This window comes from Corythoichthys intestinalis, chromosome 7 (genome assembly GCF_030265065.1).
Source record: "Corythoichthys intestinalis isolate RoL2023-P3 chromosome 7, ASM3026506v1, whole genome shotgun sequence".
NCBI lineage: Eukaryota > Metazoa > Chordata > Actinopteri > Syngnathiformes > Syngnathidae > Corythoichthys > Corythoichthys intestinalis.
The window spans coordinates 12482868-12499378 of record NC_080401.1 but is presented as its reverse complement, the minus strand read 5'-3'; the positions used below and the strand labels follow the sequence as shown (position 1 = coordinate 12499378).

The window sequence follows — 16511 nt, the reverse complement described above, 5'->3', positions numbered from 1 at the left end:
CTTAACACGAGTGCATTGAAATATTACCCATTAGGCCTAGCGCCCCCTAGTGAGAACAGGAAATGCCTTTTTTTACGAGACAGGTTCCTCCTCCAAGGAAAAAAAATCTGTTGACCTCAAACCTGCATAAGGGAAGGCTTAAGACCTGTCTTCAGGTGCCTGATGAAAAATATTGAAGTTTCGTTGAAGCGGAGGGGTCCAAACAGGAAAGTGAAAATGACTGTCAACAATTTTTCTCTCCAAAAACTTTGAACAGTCATAACTCGGCAGATATACAACATATCTGCGCCAAACTTCCCGTGCTTGTTGAGAGTCATACCCTGAAGGGCCTTGTAGAGATCATTTGCATCAACCCTACAGCGCCAACTAGTGGCAATAGAAAGTCACTCGTTTTTCCAATACATGTCCAGTTCTTTTCAGGTTGGTCATTGTAATTTGAAGACCTATTGTAATACTTATTTACAGCCCATGTCCACGTGTCTCTGTCTGTTGCCGTGACGACCCTTTATTCGCCATTTAAAGGAAATATTTTTTTTCAAAGACTCAGGCAGCTTATATAGCCACAATATTTGGCACACTTCGTCGAATTGGCCCAGTTAGAAGATTAATTTTGGTTTTGAATAAGGGCTTGGCTGCACAGCTCAGTAGTGGCTCCTTTTTTGTAGTACTCTCTCCAATAGGGGTTTTTATCTCTTGGGTGTGGGAATGTAAATAGGCGACTTTCGAGCATGTTATGTTCTAATGAGATGATTAGAGAGGAGCATCTGCCAACACCCTGACCTGCACACAGTCCGAGTTGCGTGACGTCCGAGTTGCGCTAGATTGCGAGGGCCCGTTCAGTCCTGCTTGCAGGCCTAGTTATTATTATTCTTCTTCTTCTTTTTTCAGGGCAAATGAAAATGGCCAATTTGGAGGCCTGAACATGCACGAAAAGTCACCAAAATTTGCACATACGTGCGGCTTTGCGTAAATTTCGATAATCTTGTGTCGTTTTGAAAAAATGTCAAAAAATGGCTCAGTGGCGCCCCCTTTACCCTTAAAATTTTCAAAAAGGCCTCTCCTCTCAGGTTTTCAACGTAGAGCAATGAAATTTGGGGAGTAGATACCTTATGCCTAACTGTTCAAAAAAGCCTCTTGCACCCATATTCCAAATCCAACAGGAAATCGGATATTTTGGATCAAATGTGAAATTTTTATCGGTTCACAGTTGGAGTTTACATTTGGAGGCCTGAACATGCACGAAAACTCACCAAAATTTGCACATACATGCAACTTTACGTATATTTTGATAATCTACAAAAAAATTTAACAAAATGGCTCAGTGGCGCCCCCTTGAAATTTTCAAAAAGGCCTTTCCTATTAGGTTTTTTCAACGTAGAACGATGAAATTTGGCGAGTCGATACATTGTGCAAAACTGCTCCAAAAAGTCTCTTGCACCCATATTCCAAACCCAACAGGAAGCCGGAAATTTTGGATCAAATGTGAAATTTTATCGATTTACATTTGAGACCTTGTCGCTGAAGAAAATAGTTGGATCGTCTTCAAAATTGGTCAGACTATTCAGGAGACATATGAGATCTTAAGTTTTGAAAATGGTGAGTTTTCACTCAAGGGTCTGACCTGGGCGTGGTCCCAAAGTCGGCCATTTTTGGGCAAAATACCAAATTCAGAAAATGATTAAAAACTCCGTGATACAACGTTCAATCTTTTTCATTTCTAGCATGTATATGAGATATCCCAGCCTGAACACGACTGCATTGAAATATTACCCATTAGGCCTGGCGCCCCCTAGTGGGAACAGGAAATGGCCTTCTTTACGAGACAGGCTCCTCCTCCAAGGGAAAAAAATCTATTGACCTCAAACCTGTTTCAGGGGAGCCTCAAGACATGTGTTCAGGTCCCTGATGAAAAATATTGAGGTTTCGTTGAAGCGGAGAGGTCCAAACTGGAAGTGAAAATGACCGTCAACAATTTGTCTCGCCAAAAATTTTGAACAGTCATAACTCGGCAGATATGCAACATATCTGCGCCAAACTTTCCGTGTTTGTTGAGAGTCATACCCTGAAGGTTCTTGTAGGGGTCATTTGCATCAACTCTACAGTGCCAACTAGTGGCGACAGAAAGAAGTTTTAAAAAAGGCCTTTCCTATTGGGTTTTTTCAACATAGAGCAAGGAAATTTGGGGAGTAGATACATTATGCAAAACTGCTCCAAAAAGTCTCTTGCACCCATATTCCAAATCCAACAGGAAATCGGGTATTTTGGATCGAATGTGAAATTTTCATGGGTTCACAGTAAGAGTTTACATTTGGAGGCTTGAATATGCATAAAAACTCACCAAAATTTGCACATACATGCGGCTTTGGATAACGTTCGATAATCTTGCAACGTTACGAAACAATTTAACAAAATGGCTCAGTGGCGCCCCCTTGAAATTTTCAAAAAGGCCTCTCCATTTAGGTTTTTCTAACATAGAGTGATGAAATTTGGAGAGTCAAAACTTTGTGCAAAACTGCTCCAAAAAGTCTCTTGCACACACATTCCAAATCCTACAGGAAATCGGGTATTTTGGATTGAATGTGAACTTTTTATCGATTTACAGTGTGCACATTTTACACCTTGGCACCTAGGGAATTAGTTTGATCATTCTCAAAATTGGCGAGACTGTTCATGAGGCATATGAAATCTTAAGTTATAAAAATGGTGTGTTTTCATTCACGGGCCTGACCTGGGCGGGGCGCCAAATTCTTCCATTTTTTCGCCAAAACACCGAATTCGGAAAATGACTGATAACTCCCTCATACAACGTTCAATCTATTTTAAATCTGGCATGTGTGTGAGGTATACCAGCCTGAGCAGGACTGGATTGAAAATTTACCATTTGTGCCTGGCGCCTCCTAGTGGGAACAGGAAATGCCCTTTTTTACGGGACACACTCCTCCTCTAAAGGGAAAAAATCAATCTACCTCAAACCTGCATAAGGGAAACCTTAAGACCTGTCTTCAGGTGCCTGATGAAAAATATTGAAGTTTCGTTGAAGCGGAGGGGTCCAAACAGGAAAGTGAAAATGACTGTCAACAATTTTTCTGTCCAAAAACTTTGAACAGTCATAACTCGGCAGATATACAAGATATCTGCGCCAAACTTCCCGTGCTTGTTGAGAGTCATACCCTGAAGGGCCTTGTAGGGGTCATTTGCATCAACCCTACAGCGCCAACTAGTGGCGATAGAAAGTCACTCGTTTTTCCAAAACATGTCCAGTTCTTTTCATGTTGGTCATTGTAGTTTCAAGACCTATTAAAATACTTTTTTACGGCCCATGTCCACGTGTCTCTGTCTGTTGCCGTGACGACCCTTTGTTCGCCATTTAAAGGAAATATTTTTTTTTCAGAGACTCAGGGAGCTTATAGAGCCACAATAGTTGGCACACTTGGTCGAATTGGCCCAGTTAGAAGATTAATTTGGTTTTGAATAAGGGCTTGGCTGCACAGCTCAGTAGTGGCTCCTTTTTTGTAGTACTCTCTCCAATAGGGGTTTTTATCTCTTGGGTGTGGGAATGTAAAGAGGCGACTTTCGAGCTTGTTAGGTTCTAATGAGATGATTAGAGAGGAGGATCTGCCACCACCCTGACCTGCACACAGTCCGAGTTGCGTGACGTCCGAGTTGCGCTAGATTGCGAGGGCCCGTTCAGTCCTGCTTGCAGGCCTAGTTATTATTCTTCTTTCTTCATGGCAAATGAAAATGGCCAATTTGGAGGCCTGAACATGCACGAAAAGTCACCAAAATTTGCACATACGTGCAGATTCGCGTAAATTTCGATAATCTTGCGTCGTTTTGAAAAAATGTCAAAAAATGGCTCAGTGGCGCCCCCTTGACCCTTAAAATTTTCAAAAAGGCCTCTCCTCTCAGGTTTTCAACGTAGAGCAATGAAATTTGGGGAGTAGATACCTTATGCCTAACTGTTCAAAAAAGCCTCTTGCACCCATATTCCAAATCCAACAGGAAATCGGGTATTTTGGATCGAATGTGAAATTTTTTCGGTTCACAGTTGGAGTTTACGTTTGGAGGCTTGAACATGCACGAAAACTCACCAAAATTTGCACATACATTCAACTTTGCGTAAATTTTGATAATCTACAAAAAAATTTAACAAAATGGCTCAGTGGCGCCCCCTTGAAATTTTCAAAAAGGCCTCTCCTATTAGGTTTTTTCAACGTAGAACAATGAAATTTAGTGAGTCGATACATTGTACAAAACTGCTCCAAAAAGTCTCTTGCACCCATATTCCAAACCCAACAGGAAGCTGGAAATTTTGGGTCAAATGCGAAATTTTATCGATTTACATTTGAGACCTTGTCGCTGAAGGATAAAGTTGGATCGTCTTCAAAATTGGTCAGACTATTCAGGAGACCTATGAGATCTTAAGTTTTCAAAATGGTGTGTTTTCATTCAAGGGTCTGGCCTGGGCGTGGTCCCAAAGTCGGCCATTTTTAGGCAAAATACCAAATTCAGAAAATGATTAAAAACTCCGTGATCCAACGTTCAATCTTTTTCATTTTTAGCATGTTTATGAGATATCCCAGCCTGAACACGACTGCATTGAAATATTACCCATTAGGCCTGGCGCCCCTAGTGGAAACAGGAAATGGCCTTCTTTACGAGACAGGCTCCTCCTCCAAGGGAAAAAAATCTATTGACCTCAAACCTGTTTCAGGGGAGCCTCAAGACATGTGTTCAGGTGCCTGATGAAAAATATTGAGGTTTCGTTGAAGCGGAGAGGTCCAAACTGGAAGTGAAAATGACCGTCAACAATTTGTCTCGCCAAAAACTTTGAACAGTCATAACTCGGCAGATATGCAACATATCTGCGCCAAACTTTCCGTGTTTGTTGAGAGTCATACCCTGAAGGTTCTTGTAGGGGTCATTTGCATCAACTCTACAGTGCCAACTAGTGGCGACAGAAAGAAGTTTTAAAAAAGGCCTTTCCTGTTGGGTTTTTTCAACGTAGAGCAATGAAATTTGGGGAGTAGATACCTTATGCCTAACTGCTCAAAAAAGCCTCTTGCACCCATATTCCAAATCCAACAGAAAATCGGGTATTTTGGATCAAATGTGAAATTTCTGTCCATTTCTAGTACAGTTTACATTTGGAGGCCTGGACATGCACGAAAACTCACCAAATTTTGCACATACATGCGGCTTTGTGTGGATTTCGATAATCTTGCAACGTTACAAAAAAATGTAACAAAATGGCTCAGTGGCGCCCCCTTGAATTTTTCAAAAAGGCGTTTCCTATTAGGTTTTTTTAATGTAGAGCAATGAAATTTGGGGAGTCGATACCTTGTGCAAAACTGCTCCAAAAAGTCTCTTGCACCCATATTCCAAACCCAACAGGAAATCGGGTATTTTGGATCGAATGTGAAATTTTTATCAATTAACAGGGTGCACATTTGAGACCTTGTCACAGAGGGAATCAATTGGATCATCTTCAAAATTGGTTAGACAATTCAGGAGACCTATGAAATCTAAACTTTTCAAAATGGTGTGTTTTCATTCATGGGTCTGACCTGGGCGTGGTGCCAAAGTCGGCCATTTTTTCGGCAAAATGACAAATTCAGTAAAGGACTAATAGCTCCTTGAAACAACGTTCAATCTTTTTCATATCTGGCATGTATGTGCGGGATCCCACCCTGAACACGAGTGCATTGAAATATTACTCATTAGGCCTAGCGCCCCCTAGTGGGAACAGGAAATGCCTTTTTTACGAAACAGGCTCCTCCTCCAAGGAAAAAAAAATCTATTCACCTCAAACCTGCATCAGGGGAGCCTGAAGACATGTGTTCAGGTGCCTGATGAAAAATACTGAGGTTTGGTTGAAGCAGAAGGGTCCAACAGGAGAAGTAAAAATGACTGAAGCCATTTCGTCTCACCACAAGTTTTGAACAGTCATAACTTCTACAACATATCTGCGCCAAACATATCGTGCTTGTTGAGTCATAGTCTGAAGGGTCCTGTAGGGGTCATTTGCATCAACCCTACAGCGCCAACTAGTGGCAATAGAAAGTCACTCATTTTTTTAAATATATGTCCAGTTCTTTTCAGGTTGGTCATTGTAGTTTCAAGACCTTTTAAAATACTTATTTTACGGCCCATGTCCACATGTCTCTGTCTGTTGCTGTGATGACCCTTTATTCGCTCCTTTTTTGTAGTCCTCTGTCCAATAGGGGTTTTTATCTCTTAGGTGTGTGAATGTAAAGAGGCAACTTTCGCGCATGTTAGGTTCTAATGAGATGATTAGAGAGGACGATCTGCCACCACCCTGACCTGCACACTGTCCGAGTTGCATGACGTCCGAGTTGCGCTAGATTGCGAGGGCCCGTTCAGTCCTGCTTGCAGGCCTAGTTATTATTATTAGGGCCCGAGCACTAGGCGTGCGAAGGCCCTATTGTAATGCAAAGGATTATTAGGGCCCGAGCACTAGACGTGCGAAGGCCCTATTGTTTTGCAAAGGATTATTATTATTATTATTATTATTATTATTATTATTATTATTATTATTATTATTATTATTCTTTTTTCAGGGCAAATGAAAATGGCCAATTTGGAGGCCTGAACATGCACGAAAAGTCACCAAAATTTGCACATACGTGCCGCTTCGCGTAAATTTCGATAATCTTGTGTCGTTTTGAAAAAATGTCAAAAAATGGCTCAGTGGCGCCCCCTTTACCCTTAAAATTTTCAAAAAGGCCTCTCCTCTCAGGTTTTCAACGTAGAGCAATGAAATTTGGGGAGTAGATACCTTATGCCTAACTGTTCAAAAAAGCCTCTTGCACCCATATTCCAAATCCAACAGGAAATCGGATATTTTGGATCAAATGTGAAATTTTTATCGGTTCACAGTTGGGGTTTACATTTGGAGGCCTGAACATGCACGAAAACTCACCAAAATTTGCACATACATGCAACTTTGCGTAAATTTTGATAATCTACAAAAAAATTTAACAAAATCGCTCAGTGGCGCCCCCTTGAAATTTTCAAAAAGGCCTTTCCTATTAGGTTTTTTCAACGTAGAACGATGAAATTTGGCGAGTCGATACATTGTGCAAACCTGCTCCAAAAAGTCTCTTGCACCCATATTCCAAATCCAACAGGAAGTCGGAAATTTTGGATCAAATGTGAAATTTTATCGATTTACATTTGAGACCTTGTCGCTGAAGAAAATAGTTGGATCGTCTTCAAAATTGGTCAGAGTATTCAGGAGACATATGAGATCTTAAGTTTTCAAAATGGTGTGTTTTCACTCAAGGGTCGGGCCTGGGCGTGGTCCCAAAGTCGGCCATTTTTGGGCAAAATACCAAATTCAGAAAATGATTAAAAACTCCGTGATACAACGTTCAATCTTTTTCATTTCTAGCATGTATATGAGATATCCCAGCCTGAACACGACTGCATTGAAATATTACCCATTAGGCCTGGCGCCCCCTAGTGGGAACAGGAAATGGCCTTCTTTACGAGACAGGCTCCTCCTCCAAGGGAAAAAAATCTATTGACCTCAAACCTGTTTCAGGGGAGCCTCAAGACATGTGTTCAGGTCCCTGATAAAAAATATTGAGGTTTCGTTGAAGCGGAGAGGTCCAAACTGGAAGTGAAAATGACCGTCAACAATTTGTCTCGCCAAAAATTTTGAACAGTCATAACTCGGCAGATATGCAACATATCTGCGCCAAACTTTCCGTGTTTGTTGAGAGTCATACCCTGAAGGTTCTTGTAGGGGTCATTTGCATCAACTCTACAGTGCCAACTAGTGGCGAAAGAAAGAAGTTTTAAAAAAGGCCTTTCCTATTGGGTTTTTTCAACATAGAGCAAGGAAATTTGGGGAGTAGATACCTTATGCAAAACTGCTCCAAAAAGTCTCTTGCACCCATATTCCAAATCCAACAGGAAATTGGGTATTTTGGATCGAATGTGAAATTTTCATGGGTTCACAGTAAGAGTTTACATTTGGAGGCTTGAATATGCATAAAAACTCACCAAAATTTGCACATACATGCGGCTTTGGATAACGTTCGATAATCTTGCAACGTTACGAAAAAATTTAACAAAATGGCTCAGTGGCGCCCCCTTGAAATTTTCAAAAAGGCCTCTCCATTTAGGTTTTTCTAACATAGAGTGATGAAATTTGGAGAGTCAAAACTTTGTGCAAAACTGCTCCAAAAAGTCTCTTGCACACACATTCCAAATCCTACAGGAAATCGGGTATTTTGGATTGAATGTGAAATTTTTATCGATTTACAGTGTGCACATTTTACACCTTGGCACCTAGGGAATTAGTTTGATCATTCTCAAAATTGGCGAGCCTGTTCATGAGGCATATGAAATCTTAAGTTATAAAAATGGTGTGTTTTCATTCACGGGCCTGACCTGGGCGGGGTGCCAAAGTCGGCCATTTTTTCGCCAAAACACCGAATTCGGAAAATGACTGATAACTCCCTCATACAACGTTCAATCTATTTTAAATCTGGCATGTGTGTGAGGTATACTAGCCTGAGCAGGACTGGATTGAAAATTTACCATTTGTGCCTGGCGCCTCCTAGTGGGAACAGGAAATGCCCTTTTTTACGGGACACACTCCTCCTCTAAAGGGAAAAAATCAATCTACCTCAAACCTGCAAAAGGGAAGCCTTAAGACCTGTGTTCAGGTGCCTGATGAAAAATATTGAAGTTTCGTTGAAGCGGAGGGGTCCAAACAGGAAAGTGAAAATGACTGTCAACAATTTTTCTCTCCAAAAACTTTGAACAGTCATAACTCGGCAGATATACAACATATCTGCGCCAAACTTCCCGTGCTTGTTGAGAGTCATACCCTGAAGGGCCTTGTAGGGGTCATTTGCATCAACCCTACAGCGCCAACTAGTGGCAATAGAAAGTCACTCGTTTTTCCAATACATGTCCAGTTCTTTTCAGGTTGGTCATTGTAGTTTCAAGACCTATTAAAATACTTATTTACGGCCCATGTCCACGTGTCTCTGTCTGTTGCCGTGACGACCCTTTGTTCGCCATTTAAAGGAAATATTTTTTTTCAGAGACTCAGGCAGCTTATAGAGCCACAATAGTTGGCACACTTGGTCGAATTGGCCCAGTTAGAAGATTAATTTTAGTTTTGAATAAGGGCTTGGCTGCACAGCTCAGTAGTGGCTCCTTTTTTGTAGTACTTTCTCCAATAGGGGTTTTTATCTCTTGGGTGTGGGAATGTAAATAGGCGACTTTCGAGCATGTTAGGTTCTAATGAGATGATTAGAGAGGAGGATCTGCCACCGCCCTGACCTGCACACAGTCCGAGTTGCGTGACGTCCGAGTTGCGCTAGATCGCGAGGGCCCGTTCAGTCCTGCTTGCAGGCCTAGTTATTATTATTCTTCTTTTTTCATGGCAAATGAAAATGGCCAATTTGGAGGCCTGAACATGCACGAAAAGTCACCAAAATTTGCACATACGTGCAGATTCGCGTAAATTTCGATAATCTTGCGTCGTTTTGAAAAAATGTCAAAAAATGGCTCAGTGGCGCCCCCTTGACCCTTAAAATTTTCAAAAAGGCCTCTCCTCTCAGGTTTTCAACGTAGAGCAATGAAATTTGGGGAGTAGATACCTTATGCCTAACTGCTCAAAAAAGCCTCTTGCACCCATATTCCAAATCCAACAGAAAATCGGTTATTTTGGATCGAATCTGAAATTTTTTCGGCTCACAGTTTGAGTTCACATTTGGAGGCTTGAACATGCACGAAAACTCACCAAAATGTGCACATATGTTCAACTTTGCGTAAATTTTGATAATCTTTGAAAAAAATTAACAAAAAGGCTCAGTGGCGCCCCCTTGAAATTTTCAAAAAGGCCTGTCCTATTAGGTTTTTTCAACGTAGAATGATGAAATTTGGTGAGTCGATACATTGTGTAAAACTGCTCCAAAAAGTCTCTTGCACCTACATTCCAAATCCAACAGGAAGTCGGAAATTTTGGATCAAATGCGAAATTTTATCGATTTACATTTGAGACCTTGTCGCTGAAGAAAATAGTTGGATCGTCTTCAAAATTGGTCAGACTATTCAGGAGACATATGAGATCTTAAGTTTTCAAAATGGTGAGTTTTCATCCAAGGGTCTGGCCTGGGCGTAGTCCCAAAGTTGGCCATTTTTAGGCAAAATACCAAATTCAGAAAATGATTAAAAACTCCGTGATACAACGTTCAATCTTTTTCATTTCTAGCATGTATATGAGATATCCCAGCCTGAACACGACTGCATTGAAATATTACTCATTAGGCCTGGCGCCCCCTAGTGGGAACAGGAAATGGCATTCTTTACGAGAGAGGATCCTCCTCCAAGGGAAAAAAATCTATTGACCTCAAACCTGTTTCAGGGGAGCCTCAAGACATGTGTTCAGGTCCCTGATGAAAAATATTGAGGTTTCGTTGAAGCGGAGAGGTCCAAACTGGAAGTGAAAATGACCGTCAACAATTTGTCTCGCCAAAAATTTTGAACAGTCATAACTCGGCAGATATGCAACATATCTGCGCCAAACTTTCCGTGTTTGTTGAGAGTCATACCCTGAAGGTTCTTGTAGGGGTCATTTGCATCAACTCTACAGTGCCAACTAGTGGCGACAGAAAGAAGTTTTAAAAAAGGCCTTTCCTATTGGGTTTTTTCAACATAGAGCAAGGAAATTTGGGGAGTAGATACCTTATGCAAAACTGCTCCAAAAAGTCTCTTGCACCCATATTCCAAATCCAACAGGAAATCGGGTATTTTGGATCGAATGTGAAATTTTCATGGGTTCACAGTAAGAGTTTACATTTGGAGGCTTGAATATGCATAAAAACTCACCAAAATTTGCACATACATGCGGCTTTGGATAACGTTCGATAATCTTGCAACGTTACGAAACAATTTAACAAAATGGCTCAGTGGCGCCCCCTTGAAATTTTCAAAAAGGCCTCTCCATTTAGGTTTTTCTAACATAGAGTGATGAAATTTGGAGAGTCAAAACTTTGTGCAAAACTGCTCCAAAAAGTCTCTTGCACACACATTCCAAATCCTACAGGAAATCGGGTATTTTGGATTGAATGTGAACTTTTTATCGATTTACAGTGTGCACATTTTACACCTTGGCACCTAGGGAATTAGTTTGATCATTCTCAAAATTGGTGAGACTGTTCATGAGGCATATGAAATCTTAAGTTATAAAAATGGTGTGTTTACATTCACGGGCCTGACCTGGGCGGGGCGCCAAATTCTTCCATTTTTTCGCCAAAACACCGAATTCGGAAAATGACTGATAACACCCTCATACAACGTTCAATCTATTTTAAATCTGGCATGTGTGTGAGGTATACCAGCCTGAGCAGGACTGGATTGAAAATTTACCATTTGTGCCTGGCGCCTCTTAGTGGGAACAGGAAATGCCCTTTTTTACGGGACACACTCCTCCTCTAAAGGGAAAAAAATCAATCTACCTCAAACATGCTTAAGGGAAGCCTTAAGACCTGTCTTCAGGTGCCTGATGAAAAATATTGAAGTTTCGTTGAAGCGGAGGGGTCCAAACAGGAAAGTGAAAATGACTGTCAACAATTTTTCTCTCCAAAAACTTTGAACAGTCATAACTCGGCAGATATACAAGATATCTGCGCCAAACTTCCCGTGCTTGTTGAGAGTCATACCCTGAAGGTTCTTGTAGGGGTCATTTGCATCAACCCTACAGCGCCAACTAGTGGCAATAGAAAGTCACTCGTTTTTCCAACACATGTCCAGTTCTTTTCAGGTTGGTCATTGTAGTTTCAAGACCTATTAAAATACTTATTTACGGCCCATGTCCACGTGTCTCTGTCTGTTGCCGTGACGACCCTTTATCCGCCATTGAAAGGAAATATTTTTTTTCAGAGACTCAGGCAGCTTATAGAGCCACAATATTTGGCACACTTGGTCGAATTGGCCCAGTTAGAAGATTAATTTTGGTTTTTAATAAGGGCTTGGCTGCACAGCTCAGTAGTACCTCCTTTTTTGTAGTACTCTCTCCAATAGGTTTTTTTTTACCTGTTAGGTGTGTGAATGTAAAGAGGCGACTTTCGAGCTTGTTAGGTTCTAATGAGATGATTAGAGAGGAGGATCTGCCACCACCCTGACCTGCACACAGTCCGAGTTGCGTGACGTCCGAGTTGCGCTAGATTGCGAGGGCCCGTTCAGTCCTGCTTGCAGGCCTAGTTATTATTCTTTTTTCAGGGCAAATGAAAATGGCCAATTTGGAGGCCTGAACATGCACGAAAAGTCACCAAAATTTGCACATACGTGCGGCTTTGCGTAAAATTCGATAATCTTGTGTCGTTTTGAAAAAATGTCAAAAAATGGCTCAGTGGCGCCCCCTTGACCCTTAAAATTTTCAAAAAGGCCTCTCCTCTCAGGTTTTCAACGTAGAGCAATGAAATGTGGGGAGTAGATACCTTATGCCTAACTGTTCAAAAAAGCCTCTTGCACCCATATTCCAAATCCAACAGGAAATCGGATATTTTGGATCAAATGTGAAATTTTTATCGGTTCACAGTTGGAGTTTACATTTGGAGGCCTGAACATGCACGAAAACTCACCAAAATTTGCGCATACATGCAACTTTGCGTAAATTTTGATAATCTACAAAAAAATTTAACAAAATGGCTCAGTGGCGCCCCCTTGAAATTTTCAAAAAGGCCTTTCCTATTAGGTTTTTTCAACGTAGAACAATGAAATTTGGCGAGTCGATACATTGTGCAAAACTGCTCCAAAAAGTCTCTTGCACCCATATTCCAAACCCAACAGGAAGCCGGAAATTTTGGATCAAATGTGAAATTTTATCGATTTACATTTGAGACCTTGTCGCTGAAGAAAATAGTTGGATCGTCTTCAAAATTGGTCAGACTATTCAGGAGACATATGAGATCTTAAGTTTTCAAAATGGTGAGTTTTCACTCAAGGGTCTGACCTGGGCGTGGTCCCAAAGTCGGCCATTTTTGGGCAAAATACCAAATTCAGAAAATGATTAAAAACTCCGTGATACAACGTTCAATCTTTTTCATTTCTAGCATGTATATGAGATATCCCAGCCTGAACACGACTGCATTGAAATATTACCCATTAGGCCTGGCGCCCCCTAGTGGGAACAGGAAATGGCCTTCTTTACGAGACAGGCTCCTCCTCCAAGGGAAAAAAATCTATTGACCTCAAACCTGTTTCAGGGGAGCCTCAAGACATGTGTTCAGGTCCCTGATGAAAAATATTGAGGTTTCGTTGAAGCGGAGAGGTCCAAACTGGAAGTGAAAATGACCGTCAACAATTTGTCTCGCCAAAAATTTTGAACAGTCATAACTCGGCAGATATGCAACATATGTGCGCCAAACTTTCCGTGTTTGTTGAGAGTCATACCCTGAAGGTTCTTGTAGGGGTCATTTGCATCAACTCTACAGTGCCAACTAGTGGCGACAGAAAGAAGTTTTAAAAAAGGCCTTTCCTATTGGGTTTTTTCAACATAGAGCAAGGAAATTTGGGGAGTAGATACCTTATGCAAAACTGCTCCAAAAAGTCTCTTGCACCCATATTCCAAATCCAACAGGAAATCGGGTATTTTGGATCGAATGTGAAATTTTCATGGGTTCACAGTAAGAGTTTACATTTGGAGGCTTGAATATGCATAAAAACTCACCAAAATTTGCACATACATGCGGCTTTGGATAACGTTCGATAATCTTGCAACGTTACGAAACAATTTAACAAAATGGCTCAGTGGCGCCCCCTTGAAATTTTCAAAAAGGCCTCTCCATTTAGGTTTTTCTAACATAGAGTGATGAAATTTGGAGAGTCAAAACTTTGTGCAAAACTGCTCCAAAAAGTCTCTTGCACACACATTCCAAATCCTACAGGAAATCGGGTATTTTGGATTGAATGTGAACTTTTTATCGATTTACAGTGTGCACATTTTACACCTTGGCACCTAGGGAATTAGTTTGATCATTCTCAAAATTGGTGAGACTGTTCATGAGGCATATGAAATCTTAAGTTATAAAAATGGTGTGTTTTCATTCACGGGCCTGACCTGGGCGGGGCGCCAAATTCTTCCATTTTTTCGCCAAAACACCGAATTCGGAAAATGACTGATAACTCCCTCATACAACCTTCAATCTATTTTAAATCTGGCATGTGTGTGAGGTATAACAGCCTGAGCAGGACTGGATTGAAAATTTACCATTTGTGCCTGGCGCCTCCTAGTGGGAACAGGAAATGCCCTTTTTTACGGGACACACTCCTCCTCTAAAGGGAAAAAATCAATCTACCTCAAACCTGTATAAGGGAAACCTTAAGACCTGTCTTCAGGTGCCTGATGAAAAATATTGAAGTTTCGTTGAAGCGGAGGGGTCCAAACAGGAAAGTGAAAATGACTGTCAACAATTTTTCTCTCCAAAAACTTTGAACAGTCATAACTCGGCAGATATACAAGATATCTGCGCCAAACTTCCCGTGCTTGTTGAGAGTCATACCCTGAAGGGCCTTGTAGGGGTCATTTGCATCAACCCTACAGCGCCAACTAGTGGCGATAGAAAGTCACTCGTTTTTCCAAAACATGTCCAGTTCTTTTCATGTTGGTCATTGTAGTTTCAAGACCTATTAAAATACTTTTTTACAGCCCATGTCCACGTGTCTCTGTCTGTTGCCATGACGACCCTTTGTTCGCCATTTAAAGGAAATATTTTTTTTCAGAGACTCAGGGAGCTTATAGAGCCACAATAGTTGGCACACTTGGTCGAATTGGCCCAGTTAGAAGATTAATTTTGGTTTTGAATAAGGGCTTGGCTGCACAGCTCAGTAGTGGCTCCTTTTTTGTAGTACTCTCTCCAATAGGGGTTTTTATCTCTTGGGTGTGGGAATGTAAATAGGCGACTTTCGAGCATGTTAGGTTCTAATGAGATGATTAGAGAGGAGGATCTGCCACCACCCTGACCTGCACACAGTCCGAGTTGCGTGACGTCCGAGTTGCGCTAGATTGCGAGGGCCCGTTCAGTCCTGCTTGCAGGCCTAGTTATTATTTGTAATTTTCTATACGCTTTGAGCTTTGATGCTAAGCTCAGGTATTTTTATTTTTAAATGCATTTATTGTTCGTGTGAAAAGAATTCTGCAATTCTGCATCATTTGAAAACACACTCGGGAATTTTACTTTGTATTCACGTTTAATGCGATTTTGAAAGTGCAATCATAGAAAGCCTTTGTTTTACATCTCCTAAAATTTATTCTGCAACGGATGAAATATTCATAATCCGATTACTCAATTATTCGAACTAACTAATTGATAGATTAATCAGTTACTTAAATAATCGATAAGACACAGCTCTAATTCCTTACTGCCAATAATCCAACATTTGGCTTCCTAGACCACCTCGAAAACCTGAAATTATTTGGGGGGTGAGGGGCTAAACCCAGAAGGCATACAAAATTGAAGAATAGGTGGCATTTCTTGCAATGCCTTTGTTTGTTCTGTAAGATTTACAGCACTCCATCTTTTAGATGATTTTCTTGGTTCCAAAACCTGAGAACTTTTAATGCTTGATCCATAGTGAGAAGAACAGTCCACATATAATTACAAATAAAGCTGATCTGATGAAATGTAATTTTGACATTGTTTTTTTTTTTTTTTTTTTTTTTTTTTTTTTAATTATGTCTGCGACCACTGTGGGTTTTTATTTCATCAGCAGAAGCGTTCTATAACTATGGAGCACGTGTGTATACTGTTTTTCGTTCCTCAAGTAGTTGATGATTTGAGTTCTATTACCACTCAGGACTCAAGGACGCAGTGTTGATGCTGGGAGAGATAGATTGAAAGGCAGTTTGTGTTAAAATGATAGCTTGTGAAAACAGGAAGGGATTCAAGCATGACCGGAGGTGTTAGAATAAATGACGGTGTTAGGAACCAGTATGTGAGGGTTTGTATAAATAGATAGTCAGAACTATGGTTGCTGATTATTCATAGTCTGTCTGATGTGTCTTAAATACTCTATATACCGTATAAATATAATGAGCGTTGTAATGATGGATATCAAAAGTTAAGTGAGGATTATTTTCCCATTTTTACAGGGCAGAGAAAAAGGAGAGGTCCAGGTTAAAGACAGTCTACGTGTCGAGGACTCAGGATAGATCGGTGAGTACTGTTTCATTTATTTATTTTAGTCAAATGGCCATTGCTGTTTCTTTGATTTTGCTATATTTTACTACCTCACTATACTAATTATACTAATACTACTGTCAAAACACAGTTATTGCATGTAATTTTCTAGTAATTATACAGCTTGTATCCGACTTTAAATTTTTTCAAACAAGCTATAGCATGTTGAGACAGAATAGGGAAATTCATATTTCTGGAAAGCAGTTTAATACTTTGAAGTCATGGTAAGGTGTGGCGCCCCGAGTGTAGCACTAGCTATTGATATCTCTGGTGTCAGCTTCCTTT

General features: G+C 40.7%; 1 protein-coding gene across 12 annotated transcripts in view; it reads left to right on the top strand.

The window, feature by feature from the left end:
* The window catches only part of LOC130919428 (discs large homolog 1-like protein), a 249323-nt gene that overhangs the window by 210797 nt on the left and 22015 nt on the right, over positions 1 to 16511 (top strand). For all 12 annotated transcript variants that reach the window (XM_057842131.1, XM_057842130.1, XM_057842133.1 and 9 more), the window contains one exon: positions 16139 to 16202. In XM_057842131.1, coding sequence (XP_057698114.1) covers positions 16139 to 16202 — 64 coding nt within the window. The remainder of the gene's footprint in view (positions 1 to 16138; positions 16203 to 16511) is intronic.